Source organism: Humulus lupulus, chromosome 9, assembly GCF_963169125.1.
Source record: "Humulus lupulus chromosome 9, drHumLupu1.1, whole genome shotgun sequence".
Classification (NCBI taxonomy): Eukaryota; Viridiplantae; Streptophyta; class Magnoliopsida; order Rosales; family Cannabaceae; genus Humulus; species Humulus lupulus.
Genome location: NC_084801.1, coordinates 116,138,545 through 116,161,051, shown reverse-complemented (window position 1 = coordinate 116,161,051; position 22,507 = coordinate 116,138,545). Strand labels below are relative to the sequence as shown.

General features: G+C 36.1%; 1 protein-coding gene across 1 annotated transcript; it reads left to right on the top strand.

The window, feature by feature from the left end:
- Positions 1-1,201: 1,201 nt before the first annotated feature.
- On the top strand, positions 1,202-4,509 carry LOC133801987 (elongation factor G-2, chloroplastic). The gene is made up of 4 exons (XM_062240227.1): positions 1,202-1,615; positions 2,024-3,444; positions 3,532-4,044; positions 4,125-4,509. Exons 1-4 carry the CDS (start codon positions 1,342-1,344, stop codon positions 4,293-4,295), a joined length of 2,379 nt encoding a protein of 792 aa, XP_062096211.1. The 5' UTR covers positions 1,202-1,341; the 3' UTR covers positions 4,296-4,509.
- The last annotated feature ends 17,998 nt before the right edge of the window (positions 4,510-22,507 follow it).

Here is a 22,507-nt window from a genome sequence, read left to right as displayed (position 1 = left end):
CTTTATTCTCATATTTTCTTCTTAGAATTTTGTGAGAATCTTAAGCATAATGGCCTAATCTTTTTAGGAAGGTTAGAGAAGATTTCATATGTTAGTGATGTTATTTTGCTACTTTGATTTACTATGTTCTTAACATAATGTATTTGAGTTATTTATGTTCTTTCATCTTCATCTCTATTTTGTTATCTTTATTTACTTGTGCTGATAGTATATATGATTAGTCATGTTTTTTCTATGTTCTTTTAATTAGTAAAAATAATATTGGTACATAATTTTATATTTAATCTTCTATTGCATTATTGCCCTGGGGTATTTTGTCATTTTTAGATTTTTCATAAGATTAACATTGTACTCCTAAAGTAAAGAACTTTATAACTCAAATGAGTTTTTATTAGAAAAGAATATGAACTTTAATGTTAGGTTTTCCAAGTAAATGTTAGGATGTGAACTATTTACTTGTTTATTTTTGTAAATCAAGTAACTAAGTAACCAAACAAACATATGGATAATTCTTTAAACCTTTCTATTTCTCAAACTCTTGATTACACCTTACTTTTATTTCACTTATCTCACTTTATCATTTCATCAAAAAGACAATACCAAAATCTCAAATATTTTTTCATTTCTATTTTTTATTTATTTCATGTTACTAACTTTTTGTGTTATTTTCTACTAATATTTTGGTTTTAGGTTACCTCCTTGTGGATCGATCACCCGATTTTACTACAACTACCGCTTAGTGATAGTCACATTTTGGGCGCTAAACAATCCAAAATAATATTTTTTTTCAATAATAAGTCTTTGACAAATATATATTAAGTGATAAATTTAATTATAGTAAATAATATTACTTATATATTTATTATTTAATAGATATATTTTAAATATAGTTAATCAATTATATTTTATAATTAATTGTATTTATGTTGATGTTAGTTACAAAATAATTTTACTAATAAATAGTAATTAAAAGACAAAATAAGTTGACTTCACTCTTTTATATATAAAAGACAAAATTACTTGACCAAACAAAATTTATTCACTTTGCTCTTATATATATGTTATAGATTGATAGAGTATAGATGTATTTTTCAAGTTGTGGAGCAACACAAAAGTGAGTTTCAACTGACGAGTTCGAATTTGGTCCCATTTGGATTGGGTTAAGGATGTAAATTTTGTGCTATGTGGCCTCACCGAAACCATTGATTTTCAAGGCTACAAATAAACACTATTATTCTTATTATTATCATATAATTCATATTATTAATCATTTCTTTCATTGCAATTCGGATAACACCGCTAACTACTGTCCTCTAACTCTATCTCTCACTCTCCAAGGGCATGGGCATGGCGGCCACGATGACAGGGTCAGCTTCTTCTTCTTCTTCTTCACTCAAGAATTTCACCTTCAATGCCTCTCAAAGAATGCCTGCCACGCTTCTTTCTCCACAGAGCTTTCTGGGTCTTCGTTCTCGACCCTCATCTTCTTTAACTTCCTCTTCTCTTTCCCATTTCTTTGGGAATGCTCGTCTCAGCTCAAAATCTGTTAAGCTCACTGGTTCAAATCAGCAAACCCGAAGAAGAAACCTATCTGTTTTCTCCATGGCCGCTGATGGTTTGTTTTTCTTTCCTTCTCTCATTTCTGCTTCAGTTTTGATCATTTCAAGTATTTTTCGAATGCCCTCTACCTGAATTTTGTAAATTCCATTTATTTCATAGAGTTTGATAGTCAAATATGTGTGTAAAGTACTTAAGGTTTCATACTTTGATTCCTATTTTGTGTGCACTGCTCTTGACAAGACTGAAACTAAGAGAATACCTATAATATCAAACTTTTAACATGCTGTTCTTTCCTTCATTGTTGTGTTCTTCTGATATTGTTTTGGTTAACTTGTAAATTTCCAAGTTCAAGTGAGACTAAGCCATTAATTAAAATAAGCTTTGTAAATTTCCAAGTTAAAGTGAGACTAAATTTCCAATATAACAGAGATAATCTTTGTTTTTTTTTGTTATTTCATTTTAGCTCCAGCGGACAAGCGTGCTGTGCCATTGAATGATTATCGAAATATCGGAATTATGGCTCATATAGATGCAGGAAAGACCACAACCACGGAAAGGGTTCTGTTCTATACAGGAAGAAATTATAAAATAGGGGAAGTACACGAGGGAACAGCTACTATGGATTGGATGGAGCAGGAACAAGAAAGAGGGATTACCATAACTTCAGCTGCAACAACCACATTTTGGAACAAGCACAGAATTAACATAATCGATACTCCTGGTCACGTTGACTTCACTCTTGAAGTGGAGCGAGCCCTCAGGGTATTGGATGGTGCAATATGCTTGTTTGACAGTGTTGCTGGTGTGGAACCGCAATCTGAAACTGTGTGGAGGCAAGCTGACAAATATGGTGTACCCAGGATTTGCTTTGTTAATAAGATGGATCGTATGGGGGCAAATTTTTTTAGAACCAGAGACATGATTGTCACAAATTTGGGTGCCAAACCACTGGTGATTCAGATTCCGGTTGGTGCTGAAGATAAATTTAAGGGTGTTGTTGATCTTGTGAGGATGAAAGCCATAATTTGGTCTGGGGAAGAGTTGGGTGCAAAGTTTGAGTATGTGGACATTCCAGAAGATCTTCAGGAGCTGGCTCAAGAATACAGGTCTCAGATGATTGAGAACATAGTCGAACTAGATGATAGTGCTATGGAAAGCTACCTAGAAGGAGAAGAGCCTGATGAAGAAACCATAAAGAAGTTAATTAGAAAGGGAACCATTGGTGGTAGTTTTGTGCCGGTTTTATGTGGCTCAGCCTTTAAGAATAAGGGTGTTCAACCATTGCTTGATGCTGTTGTAGATTATTTGCCTTCGCCACTCGACGTGCCTCCTATGAAGGGTACTGATCCAGATAACCCTGAAATAATAATAGAGAGGTCTGCCAATGATGATGAACCATTTTCTGGACTAGCTTTCAAGATCATGACTGATCCATTTGTGGGCACCCTTACATTTGTAAGAATCTATGCTGGGAAGCTTTCTGCAGGGTCGTATGTGATGAACGCAAACAAGGGAAAGAAAGAGAGGATTGGTAGACTTCTAGAGATGCACGCTAACAGCCGAGAGGATGTTAAAGTAGCTTTGGCAGGTGATATTGTTGCCCTTGCAGGTCTAAAAGATACCATTACTGGTGAAACATTATGTGATCCTGAAAATCCTATTGTGCTCGAAAGGATGGACTTCCCTGATCCTGTCATTAAGGTGGCAATTGAACCTAAGACTAAAGCTGATATTGATAAAATGGCTACTGGTTTGATTAAGCTTGCGCAAGAAGATCCTTCATTTCATTTCTCAAGGGATGAAGAGATTAACCAGACAGTCATTGAAGGGATGGGAGAATTGCATCTCGAGATTATTGTTGATCGGTTAAAGAGAGAATTCAAGGTTTGTATATTCTTCCTCGTCACTTAATCTTATCTTCTTTCAAGATTACCTTTTTTTGACTCCTCACTTCATCTATCACTTATGCAGGTAGAAGCTAATGTTGGAGCGCCCCAAGTGAACTACAGAGAAAGCATTTCTAAGGTATCAGAAGTGAAGTACGTACACAAAAAGCAGTCTGGTGGGCAAGGTCAGTTTGCCGATATCACTGTTCGGTTTGAACCTATGGAGGCAGGCAGTGGATATGAGTTCAAGAGCGAAATCAAGGGTGGTGCAGTTCCAAAAGAATACATTCCAGGAGTAATGAAAGGTTTAGAGGAGTGCATGAACAACGGTGTGCTAGCAGGCTTTCCCGTTGTTGATGTTCGTGCTGCACTAGTAGATGGTTCTTACCACGATGTAGACTCTAGTGTATTGGCGTTCCAGCTTGCAGCCAGAGGAGCTTTTCGGGAAGGGATGAGAAAAGCTGGCCCTAAGATGCTTGAACCAATCATGAAAGTTGAGGTTGTCACACCTGAAGAACATCTGGGAGATGTTATTGGTGATCTCAACTCTAGGAGAGGACAGATCAACAGCTTCGGCGACAAACCTGGTGGTCTCAAGGTAACCAAGTTCGCTTGAACGCAACTCGTTTTAGTTGAAAAGGTTCGTGAAAGTTAATAGCTTTTGGGGTTGAATTGCAGGTGGTTGATGCACTGGTTCCTCTAGCAGAGATGTTTCAATATGTTAGTACACTCAGGGGAATGACAAAAGGGCGTGCTTCCTACACCATGCAGTTAGCCAAGTTCGATGTTGTGCCTCAACACATCCAAAATGAGCTTGCTGCTGCCAAGGAGCAAGAAGTTGCTGCTTGATTTTTTTATTTTTTTTTCATTTTCTCATGTTTGGCAAATAATAATAGTTAACAATTTTATTTTGGCAAATCATAGTTTTTTTCCATGTTCATATTTTGTATCAGGAAGTCTCATGTCAGCTTCAACAAGAGAACACAAGATGTATTATAGGAACTTCATATTAAGTCTCATGTCATTCTTCGATTTAGCAAAATAATATGGCGTTTCGAGATTATGCTTGGAAAAATGAAGAAAAAGAGAATAAATAATAAATTTGATCACAACTAAAGACAACGTTTGCTTAAACTTACATCTAACAGTAATGAAAGTCCTCTTCTTTTGAGTACTGTCTTGCATTTTAGTATTCAAAAATGAAAATGTACTAATAGAAATAATAATAAGGAATAACATATAAGACAATCATAAAACATAGGTATACGTTGATTTTCATTGATTAGAAAGACATGTCATATAGTAATAGTAATAGTGATAGTAATAGTAGAGAGATATTAAAAGAGTTCAAAACCAACGTTTCAGCAAATATATGTGAACCAATAAGGATCTCGAAAGAATTCAACTGAGTAACTTTGGACAATAGGCCCATTATTTTGGTTAAAAATGAAATTGGAGTTTGGCCTAGGATTTATATCCATTATTTATAGAGAAAATTACATCATACACGGTAATTTAAGAAAAAATTCATTTTATACGGCAATTTAAAAAAATTACAAAATTACTGTGCTCCTTTCAACTAGTATGTACAGATATGTTTTTTTCTCCCTACTCATATCTTTATTGATATGTAATTTTGAACCACCATTTTTTTTTTTGTCAAATCAACTTTTATTTTAAATATTATATGTCAAATCATTTTAATATTTCTTGTCAAATCAATACAATTTTAATCTTATATTATAAACTATTTTAATTATATTAATTTCTATAATATAAATATTACAATTTTCATATTATATATTTAAAAAAAAATCTTAGTACTTTAATTTTTTTTGTCTTTTTCTCTCGTGTAATAAATTCATAGATACTTTTGGTATGATAATAATGATAATAATAATAATTACAAATAAATTTATTTTTCTTATAAATATTTAAAATAAATATAAATATTTATGCTTACATAAAATATTATATATTTAATCAATATAATCTATTTCTTTATTACTTGTTACAACTTTTTTTTTAAATATATATATTACTTGTTTAATGCAATTTAACATTTTTGTATATACTAATTATAAAATTCTTTTAGTTACAAACTTAGTTTTATATATTTTTGTTACAAATATGTTAACTAAATTCACAACTTACTTTTTAAAAATATTAGTCACAAATATAATTTTTTTTAGTTATAAAATTAGTTATGTAAACCATTGTTACAAAAATAAAAAATTTTAGCAACGAATTATTCTGTAAATGTTGTCTTCAAAAATGTAAAATTTGTTTACAAATCTGTAAAACTTGTTTATATATTTGTAAATGTTGTTTACAAAAATATTTTTATGTAACTGGTTTACGCATCTGTAACACATGTTTACGAATTTGTAACGGCTATTAACAAAAAAAAGTTGTATTTCACTGCTACTCCATATTTACACTTTTGTCATTCCATGTTTTTCATTAAAATTCCGTATTTTTGTAATCTATCGTATTTTTCATATTTTTTTTAAATGTTAATGTATTTTTGTGAATTTCCCTAAAATTAATCTCTTTAAATAATATTAAAAGATGAGTAATTATTAAAATAATAACAAGATGTTACAAATTAATAACGTTGTGTTACAAATAATATTGGGAGAATAAATAACTATTAAATTATAAAACTAGTAAATTTTTATTACAATTATGTTAAGTAAATATATAATTTATTTATGCAACTATTAGTTGAAAAATATAATTTTATTTGTGAATTAGTTTTGTAAAATTTTGTTACAAAAATAGACTTTTTTTTGTTATGAATTAATCTGTAATTGTTGTTTACAAATTTGTAAAGAATTATTTACTTATTGTAATAGTTTTGTTACTACTTGTTACAATCTTGTAACATATTTATACTTTTTAATGAGTTTTAGTTATTGCATGTAACAATTTTATTATTAATTGTAATAGTTTTGTTACTACTTGTTATAATATTAATATTAGTTGTTCTAACATCTAACATTTTTGTAAATATTTAGTTACAAAAATTGAATATTTTACTTATAAAATTAATTATGTAAATCATTGTTACAAATATGTTAACAAAATAAAAGAATTTGTTACCGTGATAATGAATTTTTAAATTAGTAAATTAATGATGACCAAATTTTAAGTATTAAAATCTATATTTATTTGTTTGTTAAAAAAATTAATATTTATTTAGATTAATTTTCACGAGTAACATTTTATTTTGCGAATATTTTTTTGTTATCATTAATTTACTTAAAAGAGAATATGTTAAAAAAAAATCAAACCAACAAACTAATTTATAGTGATAGATTTGGTCATGTTATAATATTATTAAATAAATAGTTTTCAAATTATTAGATTCGTCTTTATAATACTAATAACTAATAATTATATTATTAATTTCTAAAAACATTAATAATTTATTGCGAAGAAAAATTATATGTGTTATTGAATGGACTTGTGCGTCATATTTACCAATAGATTATTTATTAGTTGGCATTATTTGAGTGCCGTATATTTATAATTAATTACTATATATTTAGATTTTTTTTATTAACTTGCAGTATTTATGCAAATTTCCCTTATTTATATAGGAAATTCCATGTTTTAATGTATTTTGACTCAACATATCTTTTGTATTGGGAGTTCAAAATTATTTCATAAATACTATAATTATTAATAAAATAAAATATTATTTATATGAAATGTTACATGGATAAATTTGCTTTCATTTTAGTCTTTAGCCTTCACCATTGTCTCTCACTCTGATTCCAGCTATGACGACTTCAATTGTCATTTTTATTTTCATCTCCAACTCAATCACAATTTGAGCTAAAGTTATGAATTAGTTACTAATATCAAACTCAATTAGTTGCTAAAAAGATCAAAAGTTTTTAATTTTTTTTTTTGAAGTAATAAATGTGACTTAAAAATAGTTTTAGATCATAATTTGAAAAAAAATAAAATCTAGTTTGGATTTGGTGATCATATGTGTAAATTTATGAGAATAAATTTTAAAGGTGGTATATATTTTATATATATATATTTATATATTATAAATATGAGTTTAGTAGAAATTATTAGTTTCCGTTAGATTTAATATTTTTTTATAATATAGTTTTCTAATACATTTAGTTTTAAAGTTATCTAAATAAGTTAAATAGATTAAAAAAAATAAAGTTATCTAAATAAGGTAAATAAATTGAAAATAAAAATAAAAAATAATAAATAAGTTATAATAATTTCTCACCACATATTTTAAAATTTCATATTAAAGTACATAAATTACTCTATCAATTATGTTTTAACAACTTTAATAAAAAAATATTTATGTGTTTAAATTTTTTTTTTATTAATTATTTATTTTGTTACTTAATATATTTTGTTTATCTAAATATGTATGCAATAGTGACATAAGACATAGATATACATATTTCTTATTTTGTCTTTTAGGTTTTCAATGAAAACTTACTTATTTTAATTATTCTAGCCATTAATTGAATAATATATATTTATATATAAATTTTAGTTCCCTTTAAATTTTTTCAATTAAATAATTAAAATTTGATAATTTTTTATTAAAATTCGTACTTTTAATTTAGAATTTCTTAATATTTTATTATATTGAATATTTTTTCTAAAAGAAAATTAGAAAAAATATTTAAATTTAAAGTTAAAATTACCATATATAATATATAAATCAAAACATAAAAACAAATTCCAAAATTTAAATTATTATGAACACTAAATTAAAAATTAATAAACAACATCAAATATTTTACTTTAAAATTAGAATGCATCATATTTTTATATGTAAAAAGTATATATCTAACAGATTCTTAGTTTAACGATATTTTTAAAGAAAAATTATGATATTATTTATTTATTTTAAGACTATAGACAATGTTTTGACTAATTTTTTTTATATTGTTTGTGTCATTTTTTTATAATATATGATATTGTTTATTTATTGAAAATTTAAATAATAATTAAAATATAATAATTTTTAAATAAAACTTAGCAACGTGCTTATAACTAGTATATATATATATATATATATAAAATGACACTAACAAGAATATATATTTAATTGGTTAAATTATTAAATTCATCATAAGTTTTTAAAAATTGCAAATCTTTCATTAGACTTCAGATTATAACAAAACACATCACTAACTCAATAAATTTAAAACAGGCAAGCAACAAAAACACCCTTAGTGACATTCGGAAGGAGAATTTTCTAATTTTCACAAGTTCAATAATTTAACCCCCAAAATTTAAAAGGTTCATTAATTTAAAAAGATACTATATTAATTATATATGTTAAAATATTGTTGCAATTTACTTTATTATTTCTTAAAAAATATTTTGTTGATGCATCCTCTTAATTTTTCCTTTATTGAATGATCCACCCTTAGTTTTCTTCCAAATAAAAATGATTTATCTTTTGGTATACTTTACATCACTTTCATATTTGTTTTCATGAAAATTTAATATCGTTGAGGTTCTTATTGGTGTTTGAGAATGAAAGAAAATATTATCATTTCACTTAACCAAAAGATACAGAGAGTGCCCATATAGGCTGAGTTACCAGTAGAGATTGGGTTAGTTACAATTGAATAATATGTAGATGTATCTAACAGATAACAAAATAAAGTTCAAACTAATTAACTTACTGACTGATTACAATAAACTATCCTAACTGAATCCTAATAGGTCCCCTCAAGATGGAGCATAGAGATTGATAATGCCCATCTTGGATATGAACTGTAACGCCCTGGATAGCCAAGACCGCTACACTGTGTATTTATAAAGGTGTGAGACTTGCTAATCAAGTCGTTTAATCAAAACGTGTCATTAGCTAAGGTGTTCTAGGGCTAAAAGACATTTTGGCCTCAAAAGATACATTTTATAAGTTATAAACAGTTTACAGAAGGGATCCCCAAAATTTGCAATGTTTAAAAGTTGGTTTACAAAATTCAACAGTTAAGAGTAAACATTAGCCATACTAAGGCCAAATACAAGGTTCTGGTCCTCTCGTCCCTGTAATCTCCTCAACCGTGGCGGTTGAGCGGCCTGACATGTACATTCACCCTGCAGAGCTCTCCAATCAAGGTTGATTGATCTTGCCCTTGCCTTTACCTGCACCACGCATCACCTGTGAGCCAAGGCCCAGCAAGAAAATAACATAAACAATATTATCAAACAGACATTCCAATAAGCATGTTCAGATATTCAATCCATAGCATATAAGCACACTTTAAGGTACAAGTAACCTCAACTATACTCAGTTTATTCAACAATCTCATTAATCACATTCATAGCCAAATATAATAATCAATTAACACAAATACTAGGGTCGACACCTTAGGTTGCACCCTCTGTGTTAACCCACTGAATTTGGCCCGCTTAAACCGAGCTCAGTGCATAATAAGCTGTCCTCGGATACCAGTGTCCGAGCCGTGCCAATTGCACAAGTTAACCGTGGCACGCTTAGGCCGTTGGTTTACAATTTACATGGCATAATATCATTCTTTCAATCATATATATCAGGGAGCCCTTAGTCCCATTCAAATATTCAACCGGGTGTAGTTTTCTTACCTTTAGCTTCTAGATGAATTAGCTACAGGCGATACTCCTTGAGCGCGATCTGATCCTCGAGCCCTAGCTTAACACCTAGTCACAACCATGATGAAAGATACCATTAACAATCTTAAATGAGTTTCTGAACCAAGTTCTAGTCCCCAGATCATTGAACTTCACCAAATATGGTAAAAGATTCAATCCCGAGCACCTTAGGTTAAATTCCCAAGCCTAAAATCTCAAAATCCATTAAGCGCCCCGGCATAGGCCACCCATGCCGCGGCATAGCCCCCAAACAGAACCATCTAAGGCACAAAAACAGGTAAGGGCCGCGACATTGCTTGGGCCATGCCACAGCCCGCCCTCCTTCCTCAGCATGCAACAGCCTCGAAGGGCCGCGGCTCACCAAGAACCATGCCACAGCCCGACCCTTCGAACCCAGAAAAAACCACCATTTTCAATCTCTAAACCTCACCTTAAGCCATCCCAAAGCCCCCAACTCAATACCAATTAATAATAACAATATTAGGATGATTTAAACAACACAACTCCACCCAAAAATCCAGCCTAACACTCACCAAAATCCCAATTCCAATTTATGAGATTTCAAACCCACAAAACTCAAAACCAGCCATGAAAGCTCTCAAATTCAACCATCAAACTTTAAATTAAACCTTACCTCAGTTGCAGAATCACTTCTCCAAGAGTCCCCTCACCTATCTTCAAAGTTTCAAGCCTCAATTTCCACCTTAAATGCCAAAACCACAGATATTTAAGACTCAGCCATTTCTCTAAATTCCTAACGTCAGAAACGAAAATTCAAAGCTTACCTTGGCTCTATCTCAGACCTTGATCAGTTCCTGAGCTAATCCTCCAGATTATTCCCTTCAATTCTCAAAGATACAGCTTAGTTCCAGCAGTTCCCCCTCAAGTTTCAATGTTTTCCTTCCTTAGGAGAGAGGTGAGAGAGAAGACTGAGGAAGAGTCGGTCTAATTTCTGTCTAGTGTTTTCTAAGTCCTCCAAGTATATCCTTAGGTTATTAGACTAATCCCAAAGCTCGGGGTGCCGGAAACGTCCCCGAGGCCAAAACGGTAAAATCCCCCAATATTCCCGCTTAGACTCCCTAACCTCAAATATATCTCCAATTATTTATTTCCATCACCCGATAGTCTAACTTGCTACCCAATACCTAAAATACTCCTTGACTTGTCCAAAGTCAATTATAAAGCCCCGTTGTGACTTTTCCCGCTATCTAGCCCTAGGATCGCCTCGACTCGCCAGCTGTACAATTATCCACATAATAATGTGGTTCTCGCATATATCTCAAACATATATATCACATCATCATATAATATCATAAATTATCATAAACACATTATTAATCATATATTTACGCATTTAAATCAATAACATTCATTCTAATCCCAATTATGCCCTCCCGGCACACTAATCAAGGCCCTTAAGCCTTATTAGCAAATTTGGGTCGTTACACTTTCCTTGGTTTACCAAATGTTTACACATTTAACACCTAATCCCTTAAAGTAACTCTTAAGCCCTCAGATTGCTATTCTATCTACAATCAATCAGTAATTCTAGATTCCCACTCTGTTCTCTTCGCTTTATAGTTTCTTTCCACAGCTTAGAAGAATATAGGGTTCAGCTCAACATTACCAATGCTCTGCCTCATTACTTGTTCATACGAACCAAATTGCATTAACTCATTCAGCTGAGTTATAACCTTCCCTGTCCAATCACCTTAATTATAGTCTAACATGGTCCATTCCTATGATCCACCACCATATCACTTTACCTTCCAATGTCCAAGTATACTAGATTCTGTCACCCGCTATAACTTCCCGATACAACATACCCTAGGAGGTGGAACAATATCCGTTTAGAATTCTCATTTCCACGCCAAATCCCCATCGGACCACTCATCTGATTCTTGTACCCTAACCCGTATTACCTTGATAGGGTTCTTCCTTGTCACCACCAAAACCATCACTTTGGATTCCATTGTCCAAAGGAATACATATATGTCCATCATCACGCATTAATGTTATACTAGTCTCAATCATTACCTTGTCCATTCCATTGTATTCTATGGCGTTCCTTTATTTGACACACACCTCCCATGTAAGAGATCCGCCTCCAATTGAATCTTCTCCTCGCACAGTCGAGGATTTATAACACCAACCATCCATCTATTATGTTTCACTAAATCTTAATCTCAATGTTATCTTCCTTACAAATGACCAAACACGCACTACCTTACGATATGCCTACACTACATACCTATTATTTAAAGTATATCAACCATGTTCCCATTTTATCTCCTGTGAGGTTTGATTCATCCTCTCGACAGTTTGAGCCTGGGCGTGCCCCAACCTGTGATGCACCCCTCATAGTTTCACATGTTTATCAAAAGTTAAGTCCTTTACGTTACCCTTCTATATCCAACCATAACACGCATATTCCCACATCACCAAGCACTAATCCAATCTTACTCTGTCTTCTGAACTTCTGATCTGACACTATCCATTCAGTCTAACTTCAAGTTTTACTGCTCCTCTAATCTCTGGTGTAGCTGTCTGCGAAGATACTTATGTAGTAGATGACGCATTTGCTAGTCTCGTTGTGCTCCCTATCCTTTAGACTTTCCTCAGTAGCTTCCTTGTGGCTTCAGATCAAATCTCCTCATACCTGTCCCCTCTTCTTCTTGTAACACCATTCTGAATACCTCTGGCGAAACCAAACTGACACTTCATGGAGCCTTACCTGTAACCTTGCTTCCTTAGTACTACCATCACCAACGTAGTAGTCGTTCACTTTCCACTTCTGATTGGAGAGTAATCCAACCTACTGCCCATAAACCTCAAGGAGACTTGTCCATATCATTCTTATATTTTCTGTTTGAAGAACTTACCTGTGTTGCTGAAGCTTGAACCAGTTAAGAACCTTTGTTACCAATTCCTCACACCCAACTCGGTACAAGTAGTAATTCCTAAGATGTCTATTTCCTTGATCCCCAGCTGGTAATAACCAGATCATGGATCAAATCCTGAAGACATTGTCCTATCTTGTAACTGAGTAGTAAAACTCTTCACCCTTAATAAACGATGCCAACAATTCCCACAACAATAATACTCTGTCTGATTCACCCCGAGGTCAAACTTCTCCGACTGCTTTAGTAATTTTTTCTGTCAAACCAGTACCATCTTCCACAATGTTCCTGATATCGAACCTACCTGTAGCTCGAACCTGAAGTACATCCAATCTTTCCTTATATACCCATCTGAATTCCCTACTAGTCAGCTTAGTTTTCATTCAATCCAATTGAAGTACTCCAAATGATATCCCCTACAATCCATGGTTGTCACTTAACAGATTCACTCTCACTCTGACTCATGTCGAGGCTTCCATATGATGAGCTCTATTGCTCACACCACGAACCTCTCGATTACTTGTATCCTGATTCCTCTGCCAGAAGTTTCTAATTCCTCCACAACAAATACTAATATCTTCAACCTCTCGCACAATACCCTTGAGGCATATTCCCTATGTCTGAATCCCTCTTGGGGCATCCTCTACACTGAACTCTTCCAGCTCGTTACATAACTAGAAACATGAGCTATCCAGTTAACTAATCATCTTCGAGGAACTAGCCTCAAGCTTCGAATGCAACAAGGAATTCCAGTCTTCCATTCCCTAACCATGGGAAATCTATCCTAACATATCAAACCATTCGTGTAGAAGTCGTGCCCTCACCTGACATCCTTCCAGGTGGCGTCCTCTGCCTCAGGTGCATACCAAACAACCTCACTGGTTCCCGTCACCATCCTGACGACTACCTTCCCAATCAGACCCCTTCCTATCAAAAACTAGGTGTCAAAGCACGGTTTGGGGTTCTTCTACCTCGATAACTAAGAATCTGTCTTTACTAAATTCTACCACTGGAAGTACCGTCTTTTGCATCTCTTGCCTTACGGCATCCATGATCTATACCTCCTTCCACAGATCTCAAATAACATGACCCTCACTGCTGCCTAAACACAGATGAAGATCTCATGCATTGCATGGTGCAACCTTGATGCTCGGGACTACTCCAGAGTTTAATCCTTATATGGGTCATCCTCTCTAGCTACACCCACCTGTATCAATTCCAAACCGAATTACCCTACTCACAAAGCTCACTGACCTACACTGTCGTACCTTATCATTCTATATCAAGCTTAGAAGCCTAATAGTCTACGCAGCTCAGGCTATCCTTCTATAACCTCTTTTATCAAGTCACCATCTAAGTTCTTTCCAACCCATCATGCCAATATCTCAGTCTGAATACCATTTCATGGCATCCTTCTGCCACAAGTACTTAGCGCAACTTCTTATTTATGACCTATCATCTTCATATACCCAAGGATGGAATTAGCTTTGCCCATCCACTAAACAATTCTTAGGCAAACCCAAACTTTCCTCCTCAAACCAGAGGATAACGCCTTTTAGGCCTTCCATTTAATACTCTTTATCTGTCTGTATCCTTATATTAAACCAACACCGTTTACTCATATGCTAACGAACATCTCTGCGACTTTTAGGGGCAGATGGAGGTTCCCAACCCCGACTATCATCTGCAACCCTCCTGTAATACAATACCAGGTCTACTTAACCCTTCTGGACGCAAACAATCAGAGTTCATCCGCCACTACTGACTAAACTCCTCAGCCCTAAGGTTCACACTCCGAACCAAACCACATCCAGTACAAATAACCACAATATTCATGCACACATAAAGCATAATCCATAATTCTACGCACTTAACTACCAAATTTATTACTACCATGTATATTCACACTCTATCATGCTTCCTACAAGCCAATAAACAAGCATAACATATAAATTCAATTCAGGAAATCAACCACATACAATCGGTATGCGAACCATTATCCAAATATTCATTCACATGCAACAGCAATGCTAATCAGCATGCCTCAATCTCATCACACAATAGTCAAGGGCCAGGCCCTATCAATTCTCATGCTCCCTATAGTCATACAACATAATACATTCATATTTCAATCAAAAACTTAAGCATATAGTCTCATATATTCAATTATAGAACCCTGAGTGTACATGTCCAGCCTATCTCCAGGAACCCTAAAACCTAGGACACTCTGATACCAAGTTGTAATGCCTTGGATAACCAAGAATGTTACACTGTGTATTTGAAATAGTGCAAGACTTGCTAATCAAGTCATTTGATTAAAAATGTGAATCTGACGACACAAACCGGTTAGGTTTAAAAGATTTTGGTTATAAACGAATAATTTTCATTAAGACAAATATTTGGTACCTGGGATCCCAAATCAAGGTTTAAATAACGTAATTACAAAATTTCCAAAACAAGTAAATAACCAAGCCACTTTAATGGCAAAATACACGTTTTAGGTTTAGTCCCCGTACAAACCCTCGATTGTGGCAGCCGAGCAGCTGACAATGTACATCTCGCCGCCAGAGTTCTCCAACTCATGGTCAACTCATCTTACCCTTGCATTTACCTGCACCACGTAGCACCCGTGAGCCGAGGCTCAGCAAGAAAACACAATATCATAACATAATCAGTATTAGCAGCTAAGTAATTCATAGAGCATAACCAAATAATTTATAAGACATTAATCAATTACCCAGCAGGTCATAACATTCATTCAATCCAAGATATCAAGCAATAACCAATGATCTAGTTACAGATACTCAGCATAGCATACACAACATTTAACAATGGAATACAAGTCAAGCAACAACTAGGGTTAATGCCCGTACATCACACCCTCTATTTATTCCACTGTGTTTGGCTCACTCAGACCAAGCCCAGTGTTCACCCCACTGACTCTGGCCAGCTTAATCGAGCTCAGTGATTATTAAGCTCTCCTCAACTACCAGTGGATGAGCCGTGCCCTGTGCGCAAGTGTTGATTCCGGCACCCTAAGGTCGTTTATCACATGTCCCCGTGGCATAATACCACCTCATGACATTCATACAATTATAGGGAACTCTTAGTCCCAACATACTCACATGGTTTATCACAATCATATAACAATGCATACAAATATGAGGGAACACTTAGTCCCATCCTATCCACATAACAGGTGCAGTTTTCTAACCTTTAATTCCAAGTGCTTTAATTAGAAAAGACGACCCCCGAGCACGATCCTGCCCCAAGCCCAAGCATAAACCTAGTCACAACCATGATAAAGATTCCATCAATAATTGTATAAGGGTTTCCGGATAGAGTTCTAATCCCTGGGACATCGAATTCCACCAAACACGATAGTGGGATTGATCCCGAGCACCCTAGATTAGGTTCCCACGCTTAAAAACTCCAAAAGGCCAAAAATTCCCTTAAGGGCCGCAGCCCCAAGAAATTGCGCCGCGGCCCGCCCCCTAAAACAGAGGCTAGGCCTCTCTGGTCACAGACACGCGCCGCAGCCCTGCCCTGTGGCGCCACGGCGCTCCCTCATCTCAGAGCCTTCCTGGCTCTTCCTTGCTCCGTAGGGCCGCGACACTCTAGAACAGAGTTGCGGCCCAGCCCCGCGAACCCAAGAAAAACCACCATTTTTAACATTCAAACCTCACCCAAATCCACCCTAAACCATCCCAATAACACAATTCAATTATCACAACTCTCTAACATGCTTCCAGCAGCAAAACCCAGTAGAAATCTAGTCTAGAAACTCATCTAAACAACATTTCAGTCTTTGAACCCACAAGCTTAAGAACACTCAAACCAGTCAAAGAAAACATAGAATCTAATGATCATGAATATAATTCGAAGCTTACCTCAACTCCTGGTTGATTCCCTTAGCTATCACTGAGCTAACCCCAAATCCTTAGCCTCAAATTGATCTTCAAAATCAAGACCCAAAAATCCTTAGAACCCAGCAAAAACCACAAAATTCAGCCAGCTAAACTAAAATTAAATGCTTACATAAATTCCCTTTTGAACCTCCAGATTACCACTGAAATATCCCTCAAGATTCCAGCCCAAACCCTTGAATTTTCCAGCCATAAATCCTTTGGTTTCACGGAGTTCCTTGAGAGAAAAGGAGAGAGGGGGGAGAAAGGTCGGTTTAGGATATCTTCTACTGTTTTCCTTCCTTTGTTTTATCTATCCTTAACTACTTAAGTCAATCCCAAGACTCAGGGTACCGAAAACGTCCCCGAGGGCAAAATGGTAAAATTCCCCAGGATTCCCACCTAGGCTTCCTAACCTCAAATATATCTCCAATTATTTATTTTCATAACCCAATAACCCAAATAAGTGTCCATTACCCGAAATACCCCTTGACTCACCCCGAGTCAAGTACCGAGTCCCATTGTGACCTTCCCGCTTCTTGCTCCTTAGGATCGCCTCGTGCCGAAAGATGCAAACACATATATCCACATAATAATGTGGTCTCAACAGTTATCCCAAATAATCACATTTATGCCCTAACGGGCCAAAATTACAATTATGCCCTTACCAGCCAAACAGGGCCTGCATGTTTATCCAATACTCATAAACATGCATTCTCAGACCATTAATTCACATAACCTCCAATTATTCCCTCTCGGCACACTAATCAAGGCCCTTAAGCCTTATTAGTGATTTTGGGTCATTACAGGTACATTAAGCTCGATGAGGCGATTTCCAATGAAGGGAAGTGGCATGCGAAAGATAAGGGACCGAAAGAAGATCCCGCTAGATCCGCCAACGGGTCGGATAAACCCAATGGTAATGACAAAGGCAACGAGAACGGTAAAAATGGTGGAAAAAGGGCAAACAATGAGTCGTCGACGTCCAAGAACATGTGCCCTAAGGGAAACAGGTACAAGCCAAGGTTCACCAACTATACGACCCTTGTTGAAAGCACAGCGGAGGTGTACCAGGCGACCAGCTCCAATGTCCCTTACAAGCGACCAACGCCTATAAGGAAGGATATCTCCAAGAGAGATACAACGAAGTTTTGTCATTTCCACAACAACTATGGTCTTGACACTAATGAATGTAACCAGCTTAAAGATGAGATTGAGTTCCTTATTAGACAAGGACACCTGAAGAGAGACGTACGAGCCAATGGAGGTTCTCAACGAGAGGCTCAAGGTGACAACATGCAGGCGCCTGTACGCCAACGCTCGCCACCTTTACAGCCAGCTCCTGTGGCAGGTACGTTGCTAACCATCTGTGGTGGCCCACACCTTGCAGGAGATAGTGGGAAGGCAAGGGAGCGATACGCTCAGACCTTACGCCACGACCAGGACATCGAAATGCTGAATGTGGAGGAGCGAACTCCCAAAAAAGCTCGAACAGAGGAAGAGCTAATAAATTTCTCTAAGCTTGATGCTCAACATGTCTGATTCCCTCATTCGGACCCTCTGGTCGTGGACGTCCAGATAGCCAACATGATTGTTAAGAGGGTGTTAGTTGACACAGGGAGCTTAGTGAATATCTTTTACAAATCTTCATTAGAGAGAATGAAATTGTTAGTAAAGGACCTAGAGCCATGCAACCAAACCATTTATGGTTTTTCTGGCGAAGGGCTCGCTCCAACAAGGTCGATTAGGCTTCTGGTTACAGCAGGGACTGCACTTGCGAACATGACATTACTCACTACTTTTATAGTAGTTGATTATCCTTCCACATACAATGATGTGATTGGAAGACCCATTCTGGTTGACCTGTGAGCTGTAACCTCAGTCTGGCACCTCGCCATGAAGTTCCTAACTTACGCGGGGGTAGGATGCGTGTTGGGGAACCAGCGAGAAGCGAGGGAATGCTATAATTCCTCAATTACTAAGGCAAAGAAAGGTAGATCGAGGGAAGTCACCGAAAAAGAGTTGTTGTTGGCCGATGAAATAGAAGCCCAACTAGGTGAGTGCGTCACCAAATAAGGTGTTGCCCAAAGTGAGGATAGGGATTTAGATCCTCGCTTTGGGGATTTTGATGAGGAAGTAGGACCAATCGAGGACCTTGAGGAGGTCCAACTCGATGAGACAGATCCAACCAGGGTTGTGAAAGTCAGAAAAAACTTAGAAACAACAACAAAACAAAAGCTGGTGGAATTTTTGAGGAAAAACCAGGAAGTCTTTGCCTGTTCGCACAAAGATATGGTTAGAATTGACCCAATAGTTATCAGCCATGTCCTGAACATAGATAAAAGTTTTCCATCAGTACAACAGAAAAGAAGGTTGCTCGACAAAGATAGATCGAAAGCTTTAAAGGAAGAAGTCGAGAAGCTAAAGGAGAACGGATTCATCAGGGTAGCGTTTTATCCATCGTGGGTTTCTAATCCCGTACTAGTACCCAAGCCAAATGGCAAATGGAGAACATGCGTGGATTTTACGGACCTTAATAAAGCCTGCCCAAGATATTGTTTCCTGCTCCCAAGGATCGACCAGCTGGTCGATGCCACTTCAGGGCACGAGATCCTATCATTCATGGATGCATACTCTGGGTATAATCAGATCAGTATGCACCCACCTGATGAGGATCACACTAGCTTTTAGACCGATACAGGGCTTTACTGTACAAAGTAATGCCCTTCAGTTTGAAAAATGCTGGTGCGACTTACCAGCGATTATTCAATCACATGTTCAAAGAGTTGATCGGTACAAACATGGAATTATATGTTGATGACATGCTGGTTAAGTCGAAGAAGGCAGAAGAACACGTAGGGGATGTGCAAGAGTGCTTCAACATCTTGAACAAATATCAAATGAAGCTTAATCCCCTCAAGTGTTCCTTTGGAGTTGGATCAGGGAAATTTTTGGGATTTATAGTGAACTCACGCGGTATTGAAGCTAATCCCGAAAAGATCAAGGCCCTGACTGATATGAAATTGCCAACAAAGATAAAAGATGTTCAAAGTTTAACCTGGAGGATAGCTGCTCTAAGTAGATTTATCTCCAATTCAATGGACAAGTGCGTCCCATTTTTTAATCTACTTAGGGGCAATAAGAAATTCGAGTGGACAGAGGAGTTCGAGCAGGCTTTCCAGGCTTTAAAGTCTCATATGTCACAGCCACCAATTCTATCTAAGTCAGTTGAAAAGGAAACTTTGTTCATCTATTTTGCGGTCACAGAATACGCTACAAGTGTTGTCCTGGTAAGAAAGGAGGAAAATGTGCAAAAAGTTGTATATTATTTAAGTAAAAGGCTAATAGGAGCAGAACTGTGATATCCGCCCATTGAAAAATTAGCCTATTTCTTGATATTAGCCTCCAAAAAGTTGCGGCCATACTTTCAAGCTCACCCCATCACAGTACTAATCAACCAGCCCTTACGTCAAGTTCTGCAGAAGCCATAAGCTGCTAGTCGATTATTGAAATGGATAGTTGAACTTGGCCAGTTTGATATTTCTTATTCACCACGAACAACAATAAAAGGACAAGCTCTAGAAGCCTTTGTCACAGAGCTCACTAGGCTTCCGACAGTTAACAGATAAAAGAGCCTGAGCCTCAAAGCCAAACTCCCTCTTGGAAGTTCTTTACAGACAACTCTTCTAACAAGCACCACGCTGGAGCCGGAGTGATTTTGGTAACGCCTGAAGGACATCAATTCCACTGTGCAATCAGATTCGACTTCACAGCGTCCAATAACAAAGCTGAGTATGAAGCACTGCTCGCAGGTTTACGATTAGCCAGGGACATGAACATAAAGTCACTTGAAATCTATAGTGACTCCCAGTTGGTGGTTAATCAAATTACTGGAGAATATCAAGCCCGGGGTCTGAAGATGGTTGCTTACTTGAAAAAAGCAAAGGATTTGTTGGCACAATTTGAAAAATACATTCTCCAGCAAGTACCTCGCGACTAGAACTCAAACATTGATGCTTTGGCCAAATTAGCAAGTGCAAAGGATGCTGACACCCTGAATATAATGCATGTTGAACGGCTGTCTGCACCAAGCATCAAAGCAGAAGAAACCTCTCTGGTAATTCAGGCAGCAGATACATGGATGGAAACTTTCATTGAGTACATAATGCACGGATTGCTGCCGACGGACAAAAACAAAGCAAGAGCTCTCCAGAGGCAATTTGCTCGATTTATCCTGGTCAACGAAATTTTATACAAAAGAGGGTACTCAATGCCACTCCTAAGGTGTGTCTCTAAAGAAAAGGCCAAAGAATTAATACGAGAAGTCCATGAAGGTTTCTGCGGGGATCACACTGGGGGCAGAGTTTATCGAAAAAAATCCTAAGGCAAGGGTACTTCTGGCCAACAATGAATGAAGACTCGTTGAATTTTGTTCGAAAATGCGACAAGTGTCAGAGATTCTCCAAGATGCCACGAGCAGCCCCTTATGAGCTAAAGCAGATGTAAAGCCCGTGGCCATTCGCAGTGTGAGGAATAAATTTGATTGGGTCTTTGCCCACAAGAAAAGGCAACGTCAAATATGTCGTGGTAGTTGTTGACTACTTCACAAAGTGGGCTAAAGCTGAGCCACTGGCAACCATAACGACCAAGAAAGTGCTGGATTTTGTAATCAAGAACATAATACGTCGCTACGGATTGCCAAGAAAAAATGTCTCAGACAACGGTACGCAATTTGATAGTGATCTGTTCACAAATTTTTGCAAATGACATGGGATTATCAAAAGCTTTTCTTCAGTGGCTCCTCCGCAGGTAAACGGACAAGTTGAGGTTGTCAACTAGACATTAAAAGATACTCTGAAGAAAAGGCTTGAAGAAGCAAAGGGGACATGGTTAGAATAGTTTCTTGAAGTCCTTTGGTCGTATAGAACGTCGCATCGAAGATCAACAGGCCATACTCCATTTTCCTTGGCTTATGGATATGAGGCTATGTTGCCTGTTGAATTAGATCCGCCATCACATCGAAGGATGACATACGATCAAGACGCTAATAGTCAGTTATTGATGGAATCTTTGGATTTGGTCGATGAAAGGCGCGAGCATGCCCAACTCCGAGTAGCAGCTTACCAGCAAAAGGTCACTCGGTATTTTAACTCTAAAGTAAGCGAAAGAAAGTTTAATGTAAGAGATCTAGTACTTAGAAGAGTTTTCCTTAACACCCGCGATCAAGCTGTTGGAGTACTTGGACCTAACTGGGAAGGACCGTACCAAATCGAAGAAGTCCTCCATCCAGGCACTTATAAACTTGCTCACTTAAATTGAGATCTCATTCCTTGCTATTGGAATGGAGAACACCTGCGCAAGTACTATCAATAAACAATTCTTCTTAAAGAATTGACTTGTATCAATTTTACTTTTTACAAATTTATGAACAAGGGTTAGTCAATCTTGTGACTGATTTCTTATAAGTGTAAGATCATATTTTTTATCACTCGTACAGACACAATTATCCATTTATTACGAGAAATAAAAGGGACTATGCACAACCAGTCAATCTTTCCAACTATTGTATTTATTACAAGCATTTGCTCATTACGTGTGTTGTTTTGCTATATTATCA